Below are 9,213 nucleotides of genomic sequence, written 5' to 3'. Positions count from 1 at the left end.
TCGGGTTACAGGCGCCTGGGGAACCTGCTTGCAACACAGCGCAAGTGGCAGGGCCGTTCCTCCTATCAGCTGAGAGAGCCTCCCCAGTTCTCCCAATACATTGGGCTAAAGGAGGTTTTTCTCCCCCCCCCGCCTTTATTTCGGTCTGTGCGCCCGCCTCCTCGAAAGCATCACCACGTGGCCCTCCCTTAGCAACGGGAAGAGATGTTTTGGCACAGTCAGCTGGGGGCCAGGTTAGGATTCCTGAGGGGAATCCACAGGGTCGCGGGCATCTGGAAGAGACGAGGAGGATCAGCAGTCAGTTTCTGAAGCGGCTGCTGTCTTTAAGCATCAGGTTTTTTGTTTTTTTGTTTTTGTTTAAAAAGCCATTCTGCAAAAATGAACCATCCTCACCCTGGGTAAGTGAGAAGGTTCCAGATCTTCAGGGGGAGGGTCAGGGGGGGATGGGATAAAATGGGATGGGGCAGACAGCAGCTGTATATATTTTGTGTGTCTTAAAAACCTACCTATTCACCAGCTTGGGGGGGGGGGCTTTTTGGTATTGTTTCAGGGTTCATCTCCTGTTTGAAAATTACATATATGTGCCTTTTCTCCCCCATTACCAAAATGTCATTTTATTTTCAAAATGAAAGAGAGGCTTTTATGTATAATGTTGACATGCGTCACTCTCGCCGCCAGAGTTGCAAGTGTCAGGTGCTAAACCTCAATTAATGGAGCAGAAAGATATGTTTAGTGCGAAGTTTGTTAGACAGCAGAAGAATACGAACAGGGAAGTGCCACAGCTGAACTCATTCATATTCTCCAAGAGCGATGCGGTGGCAAGGAGCATGGAGGGGTAATTTAATATTAAAAACCCGTATCCAAACTAAAGTTACTATTATCTTCCTCCTTTTGAGTTACCTGCCTAAATACAGATTTGGCAGTTCTTGCTATTCAACCAGAGAAGTCTTTTATGCTACTTAAATGTAGTAAAACTGATATTTTAAAGCAACTGTGATGAGTTGCTTTCTTGTAATGAGCCATCAGAAATAAAGGCTGGGAGGCAAAGTATCTCTGAGCTTGTCTTGCATTTAATTTAAGGTTTTCTTTTCCCTTTCCCTTGTATCTATCACCTTTTCAAAGAAGAAGAAGAAAATGGAGGGGATCCAAATTTAAATCATTACAAGTTTCTTGCATTAGATATGCAACAATAACTTTGACTTTCAATTCCCATTGTCAACACTGGCTGTTGTTTTTTTGTTTTCTAATTAATTTTTTGAGAATTGCTTAATTTGCTAAAACAGCTAGCTTTTTATTGGGCAATATTCACACTTGTTTTGAACTTGGACAGATGATTATTTTTAAGTGAACTTTGAGTGTTTTAAACACATGAGCTTTAGTGAAGATAACCCCTGAAGCTGTGTGTATAGATTAACTTAATGAAGACAAATCCATATATCTTGTTTTTGGCAAAAAATTATCCATGCTAAGCCATGCCAACTGAAATGCTGTATCTGGCGTCGTTCTGGGAGGACTATTACACAAATCTGATCCATTGAGTGCTCTGATGTTCAATTAATGATGGACCTATTATGAATTAAGGGATCCAGATTAAGTTAGTTGAGCTTGGTTCTTATTAAAACCAATGGCATTTACATAATGATTAACTTACTCCGTTGATTTCAATGTGAGTTAAACTTAACTGAGGCTACAATCCTATACCCACTTACCTGCTAAGTCCCATTGAACTCAGTGGGTGATATCCAGGACATAGCAAAAATATGCAGTGCAGCTTTACATAGAATGTGCAGGGAGAGGAACAGGAAACTAGGCTAATCTTCTACGATCTTCTACAAAGCCTCTCCACATAGTTCAGGCATACCTTTTTGACAAGGTAGTAGTGACAACTAGAAGCCACAGTGGACAAAATTGTCCTTCTGTGTAACTCTTAAATCTGCTATAGACCTATCAGGGTATATACTGGGAGTGAGGAACATATGGTCTTTGCAGATGTTGCTGGAACTCCCATCATCCCTGACTGTTGGCCATGCCATCGTATCTGTGGCTCTTGGGTACTGAGGCTCAATATTGCAGAGGGCGCTGCATGAGATGACTCTTTGGGTCCCTCCCAACTCTGCAGTTCGAAGATTCAAACATTGGGAGGGCAGCAGGTTCCCCACCTGTGGCCCATGCTGGATCACTGGCCTTAAGCTCCAGCCCTACTATTCTCCGTTGCTGCCTATCAATACTGCTGCCTCCTGTGATCCTTGGCCATATAAAGGTGTTTGTGTCAGAGACCCATCTTCACCTTGGTTCTTCAATCCTTCAACTCTATTTCTTGACCATTCCCATGCATTGTTTTATTAGCCCACTTGCTACGCAATCACCTAAGCCTCTTTCTCTTCCTACAAGGCTCTCCAGACCTCAGCATTAACATTTATTCAGCACCCCTCTCTTATTAACCCCTTCTTGCCTGAGAGACCATGGCCTTCCTTACCCTTTCCTCAAGCCGCCACCTCCTCCATCTATTCTGGGTTCCCTATCTTCTAGAACTTTTTTCCAGTACTCATTCTGCCTTTGAAAAATAGTTCTGATTCTGGCTCCAGGTCCCATGTTGAGTTGAGTTTTAATCCCAGCCAGACTGGCAGCTCCTTTTTATCACAGAAGGCACATTGCAAACTTCCTCAGAGTTTTGCTTCTGGAAGTTAAATGTTTAGAAACATTCCATACTATTAGTCTTTCCTCAGCCAAACAGTGCCAGAGGCTTTACAGCCATCAACACAATACAACGTCTATTTAAATTATTTACAACTCACTTTTCATTGTTCACAGGACGCGGGTGGCGCTGTGGGTTAAACCACAGAGCCTAGGACTTGCCGATCAGAAGATCGGCGGTTCGAATCCCCGCAATGGGGTAAGCTCCCGTTGCTCGGTCCCTGCTCCTGCCAACCTAGCAGTTCGAAAGCACATCAAAGTGCAAGTAGATAAATAGGTAGCGCTTCAGCGGGAAGGTAAACAGTGTTTCCGTGCGCTGCTCTGGTTCACCAGAAGCAGCTTAGTTATGCTGGCCACATGACCTAGAAGCTGTACGCTGGCTCCCTTGGCCAATAAAGCGAGATGAGCGCCCCAACCCCAGAGTCGGACACGACTGGACCTAATGGTCGGGGTCCCTTTGCCTTTTCATTGTTCACACAACCTTAGCGTGAGGAAAAACTTTAAAATACACTAAAACAACATTTCCTTTAAATAGAACTCAATGTAAAACCAAACATAATAATTTAATAGTGATTATTGGAACTTGTGAAATATATATAACTTTGCAAAGTCAACCAAATCTTTGTTCCACTTCCTATGCCTTTGCATCCTACATCATGCTCCATGCCTTACTGTGAGGCTGGATCTAGACACATTTTTTAAAAAAGCGTTTAAGGGAAACACGTTGTAAACCTCAAGGAGGGAAATAACGTTGGCGAAAGACAGAACTCAACAGCACCACCTGGTGTCACAGTGTTATAACGCATATAATATGCTTTCCCTTTATTAGCTGAGTCCTTACATTCCCTTTATTTAGCTGAGTCCTAACATTCACCTGCCATTTGACCAGTTAAAGCCTGGGTAAATTCTTCCATAATTTCTCCTGGCAGCATGTGTCCTGTGACCATTTTCAGATTCAGAGATGGCTCTTAAAGGAACAAAAGCAAACATTCAAAAATTAACTAAGATCTCAAGAGCAATTGGTCAACTAGCTTTGCCATGAGACTTCATGTATCTTAATGGGTTGTATATAATCTGCTGGGACTTCCATATTACACGAAACATTGTTTCCTGTTAAATGAAGGCTCTGTACACAACACCAGCTTAAATGCAGCTACATTGCTCTTTTCTCAATTCAGATCAAAGCAGGTTTTTGGAAAACTGAGTATTTCATAAGAAATAACAGGATATATGCAGGATAGATATTGATTGTGATTGATGTTGAGTGTACACCACTTTCCAGTGGGAGTGTGCTGGATGCAGAATAACAGGAATGTGTGTACACTATTATATACCCGGGAGTAAGACCCATTTACCTTAATGAAGTTTATTTCTGAACAGATGTATGTAGGGTAATGCTGCTATTCTATTTGCAAAGGTGTCAGTTTTCTTTATCACAACTGGAAATAAAGCCACATTGGTCACTGTATTAAAGCTATTAAACCTGGGAAAATATCTTGGTTGCGGTTGGGTCTCATTTCAGCTTAAGTGTAGAATTGGCAATAAAGTGCAATTGTAAACTATAAGGCAGAGATTGTAACTCCCTGTAACTGGCTCTACCGATCAATAACTAGGATCTTTCCAGATTGTTTCTTTGGTGTACCATTGCTAACTTAATTGCACCATGAACAATTAACCGTGAAGATTTGTTTTCTAAGAAATAATGTTAGAGACTTACGGAGTCTTATGTTCAAATCTACTTTCAAATCAATAAAAAGAGTCACAAAAATTTGCTCTGAAAGGCCACACTGTTTACAGGACATAAAGTACCGTGACAGTAGTAAAGGGCAGATAATGTATTTGGATCTTGCATCATAACCTGCCAAGGGGGCAGGTCTTTGGTTTGATAAAGCCGTAAGGGTTATGGGTTCTACGTTTCTGCATGATTAGGCCTTGATGGCTGGTGGCTTCATTGTGCCCCTTTCTGACTGGAGTTGTGTGCTGGTTGGAGCTGTGCATTGCACACCCTAACAGGAGGCAGTGAGTTTAAGCAGAGGAATGGTTGGGATAAGTAAGGCTCAGGGCTTGCAGGACCTACGACTGTGTTTGGGGAGCAAGCCCTTCAGGAACTAACGAGTGATTGGGGGAATTATTCCAGTGCTAGGAGGAAGCTCTTCTCATTGCTGCCTGTGGTTCTACACTTCACTCCTGCATGTTTCCACCCTCTTCTATCACCACCCCAATGAAGATGCTTTATTCTCTTTTGTCTCAGGTATGGTTAGTAAGCTTGTGGTAAACAAACAGTGCTTCATGCATTGCCAGGAACAGGTAACATTAGAAGAATGTTGTTCGCTTGTGGTCTTTCCAGTGTTGAAAACATAATATGTGTACTATGGTTTGCTGTTAACACTTGGAAACAGAAACCTGGTCTAGGCTTTCAGTACATAGTGTGTGTGCACACATGCATTGTTTGTTTGAATGAAAGGTATACATTTCTTTAACAGGGTGGAAACCATGCCCACACGTAACCAGTGATGTCATACTAAATTTTATCGTATTGAACCTGCTAGGTGGGAAAGGAGCCCATTTCTTTTTCACGGACTACAGACTCTTCAAAAGCAAAAGAGGCTGGGGTCCGAGTCTGCCTAGAAGCTAGATCATCAAAGCTGGAAGCCATTCTCTGTGATCCAAAACACCTGTGGAAACAGGGTTTGGGGGACTGGTCTGGCTCAGTTGGATATAGAAGTGTCTCTTTGTATGGTTAATCCCTGATGTATATCCCTGTGCATATTTACCAGTGAGGGGAAAGGGGAGGCACGAGATGATGCATGGGGATGAGAAAGAATGGGGACCAGTAATGGGCTTCTCCTAGCACATGATGCTTTTTCCGGAACTCTGAATCTGCCCCATTCTTGCCCGTGGGGAGTAATGCTGCCTCCTTACAATCATACGCTGTGAATGCTAAGCATTCACTTATACTGTAGCTGACAGACTGGCCAGCGTTGAGTTATCTGACCCAGACCGTAGCCCAGGGATCTTCATGGAGAACTCCAGGTTGAACCCAAACTGTCCAGGTCATGATCTATGGCAAGTGTGGGGAATGTTGGTCATTGGCGATGCTTGATGGGGCTGATGAGAGTTGCAGTTCTGCAATATCTGGAAGGCCAAAGATTATCCACCCTTGATCTACGGGTATTCATGAGCAGGTGCGTGGCAAAAGGTCAGAAGTGAGGACTCCCATAGCTAGCTAACATCTCTCTTGGGATTAGTAATAATAATTGCTCGTCAGAGAAAAAGAGCTTGACATTTATTCTATTGAGCACTGCAACCTTAAACCTGGCTTTTGAACAAAGTGCTCTTTGAGCCTATAATGAATTTGGACGTTTTGCTGAAATGAGACTATCCACAACTGAAATGTAACACAGTAGTTCAGCAGCTAGCGTTGCTCCATCCCTGTGATATCTGTGATATTTGAGATATCTGTGTTTTAACTGGTATCTGGCCCGTGAAATACTGAGAAGGAAGTAAATGAAAGAATATTGGGGTAGGTTTATTCCCCCCTACACCTCTATTCATGCAGCACACTAGTGCCAGGAGACATTATAAATCAATGCGTGGCATAATTGCTGTAATCTGGCAGTTTCAGATGCAAATGCAACTACTGCGATAAGGAAAGTAACATAAAACAGTTGCTATAGCGCCAGTGTTTAATCACCAGGCATAACACGTCAAACTAAATTGTCTGCTTAAAGTTCAATTTATCTGGTGTAGGCTGTGGGATCATTGTGAAACCAAAAATAAACTTCCTGTAAGTCTTTGGCTTTTGTCAGTGTTCTTTTCTGAAGAGAATATTTTTATGCCACCCTTTCATCTCACCAAGAGACCTTTTGTTTACCATCTCACAACATCCTGATAGCATATCCACCAGCTAAAAGCCACAGGGTTAACACACAACAAGAGAACTGAGGGAAAATAAAGGTGAGCTAATAATAATTGTATTCACCATTTCATTTAAGCTGAGGTGGCATAAGTTTCCTTGGCTTGCTTGGCATTTAAAAGAGGGGTTAAAGGTAAAGGGACCCCTGACCATTAGGTCCAGTCGTGGCCGACTCTGGGGTTGCGGCGCTCATCTCGCTTTATTGGCCGAGGGAGCCAGCGTACAGCTTCTGGGTCATGTGGCCAGCATGACTAAGCCACTTCTGGCGAACCAGAGCAGCGCATGGAAACGCCATTTATCTTCTCGCTGAAGCGGTACCTATTTAGCTACTTGCACTTTGACTTGCTTTCGAACTGCTAGGTTGGCAGGAGCAGGGACCGAGCAACGGGAGCTCACCCCGTTGCGGGGATTCGAACCGCCAACCTTCTGATCGGCAAGTCCTAGGCTCTGTGGTTTAACCCACAGCGCCACCCGCGTCCCACAAAACAGGGGTTACTTAGGCTTATTCCCACCATGCCTTTATCTCAGGAGGTGCTCAAAGAATCTAAGCCAGATGCACCTCCTTAAATGCTCATGTGTAGACATCACCCTTCTTGGGCCAGGGCAGGTCTTTAAGGACACACATAGCTCTGTGAGCACCTTAATTAAACACACCAGCTGTGGGAAATGCTGGTGTAACTGCGCAGAAACAACGTCCAGCCTTCCCCAACCTGTACTGGCTGGAGCTGATGGGAGTTGTACTCCAAAACTTCTGGAGGGCAGCAGGTTGGGGAAGTTGGCATAGAACCTCTCTTAGCCCTGACAAAAGTTACCTAGGTAACTATGTGGGTTGTTTTGCCAGAGTGTTGTGTATATGTGTGTGTGTTCCTTGCATTTTAAGGTAAACAGTTCTCTGGGTTGTTGTTTTTTTACGACTGTTTACAAGTGACTCTTTTGGTTTCAGATTACTTGCAAATTACAACAGTCTAACAGACAAGCACCTGGCAGGCTACTTCAGCAACACCCGGATTAGACGTCACCTGCGGAGATCAGGGCTGGTAAGTATGCAAATATTTCTTGTCAGTTTCCCTGCATTGAGCCCTGGAGTGTAGGAACCCAAGGCCCTTCACTTATTGTTGAACTACAACTCCCATCATCCATGACCATTGGCGACGCCACTGGGACTGATGGGAGTTGAAGTTTCTCATTCCCAAATTAAGCACATCTGTTTATTGAAATGCATGTTATCCAACCCTTCCTTTTAGGATCTGAGGATGGGATGCATGATTCTCCATTACCCTTTATCTTGGTGACAACCCTGAGAAATTGGTTTGGCTGAGAGAAAGTGAGTGGCCCACGATCACCCAGGGAGCCAGCTGAGTGGGAATTTGATCCACATACAGTGGCTAAGTGGTGACACTTTTAGCATTCTGTTTCATACCCTAGCCTCTTGCCCTTGCTGCCACCCAAGAAAAAGCATTTGGGGCATACAGTGGTACCTTGGTTTATGAACTTAATCTGTTCCGGAAGTCAATTCTTAAACCAAAGCATTCTTAAACCAAGGCGTGCTTTCCCATAGCAGCGGGGGACTCAATTTACAAATGGAACACACTCTCAACAGGAAGCAAAAAATTCTTATTCCAAGGCAAAGTTCCCAAATCAAAACACCTACTTCCGAGTTTGCAGCGCTCCTAATCCAAGTTGTTCATAAACTAAGCTGTTAGTTAATGAAGGTACCACTGTATTTCATTTACTACCTAGCCTGGGTGCCGTGGCTTTCCTAATAATGTATGGCAGCGCACCTGTTATTTCTTTGACCACACCTGTCACAAATCATTGTGACAGCATCCAGAGTTGACCAATTAATGTGGCAGCATTACGTGGCATGCATTTTGCACAAAGGCTGCACACTTCCTTGGGAGCATCCAATTGAATTTTGTGGGACTTACTTCTGAGTAAACGTTTGTAGGATTGAGCTGAATGGACCCTCTCACAGGTGATGTGGAATGGGTGTCTTCTATTCCAGGGTTGTCATTATTGGCCAATTGACCTGTCACTCACATTTACAGTGACTTGAGTCCACTGTACAGAAGTGGAACTCAAGCAGCCCAGGTGAGAGTGGACCAGGTGGGCAACCACCATTTGGAATAATTTTGTGCAAGGTTAATTTTTATGGATCAAAAACAAGTTGCTTCTGACTTTGCTGAAGTGCTGGAAAACAGAAGACGTTTCATTTTGTTTACATCAGTGGGATATTTTAATTCTGATCTGAAGGGTTGCTTGTGCCGGACTTCACCTATTGATAGAGCAGTAGGTGAGAGGGACACGAAATAATGGTTCCCATGATGGAATGTTCCATTTGTTGGTTCCTTAACTTCCTTTTCCTCACTGAACAACCCACATTGCCTGGAAATCTCATCTATACTATACATTGAAAGCCACATCATACCAATTTAAATGGTTGCGGCTTCCCCCAAAGGATTCAGGGAACTGTAGTTTGTTAAGGGTGCTGAGGAAACCCCTATTCCACTCATAGAGCTACAGGGTTTAGAGTTTCCTAGCAAGTGGGGTTCATTGTTAAAAGACTCAGGGAAATGTAGATTTCTGAGGAGAATAGGGGTATC

At 43.5% G+C, this 9,213-nt stretch overlaps 1 protein-coding gene and 1 long non-coding RNA gene across 6 annotated transcripts in view; one reads left to right on the top strand and one right to left on the bottom strand.

Moving 5' to 3' along the window:
* Nucleotides 1-9,213, top strand: part of ERICH3 (glutamate rich 3) — a gene marked incomplete at its 5' end in the record, with an annotated part of 66,476 nt that continues 57,263 nt past the window's right edge. For 3 of the 5 annotated variants that reach the window (XM_083448365.1, XM_083448361.1, XM_083448359.1), the window contains 2 exons: nt 1-398; nt 7,554-7,647. In XM_083448365.1, the coding sequence (XP_083304491.1) occupies nt 379-398; nt 7,554-7,647 (114 nt within the window). Of the gene's footprint in view, nt 399-6,626; nt 6,652-7,553; nt 7,648-8,567; nt 8,702-9,213 lie in introns of those variants that run through there. The other 2 variants (XM_083448364.1, XM_083448366.1) reach the window with 2 other exon arrangements.
* On the bottom strand, nt 1,267-8,623 carry LOC310681073. The gene is made up of 2 exons (XR_014513102.1): nt 8,539-8,623; nt 1,267-1,566 (listed from the first exon to the last, which is right to left on the bottom strand). It is a non-coding gene; the product is annotated as an uncharacterized lncRNA (long non-coding RNA).

The sequence above is a fragment of the Podarcis tiliguerta genome (genome assembly GCF_965153285.1).
Source record: "Podarcis tiliguerta genome assembly, chromosome: 6".
Lineage (NCBI taxonomy): Eukaryota > Metazoa > Chordata > Lepidosauria > Squamata > Lacertidae > Podarcis > Podarcis tiliguerta.
This window is presented reverse-complemented; position numbering and strand designations above follow the sequence as displayed.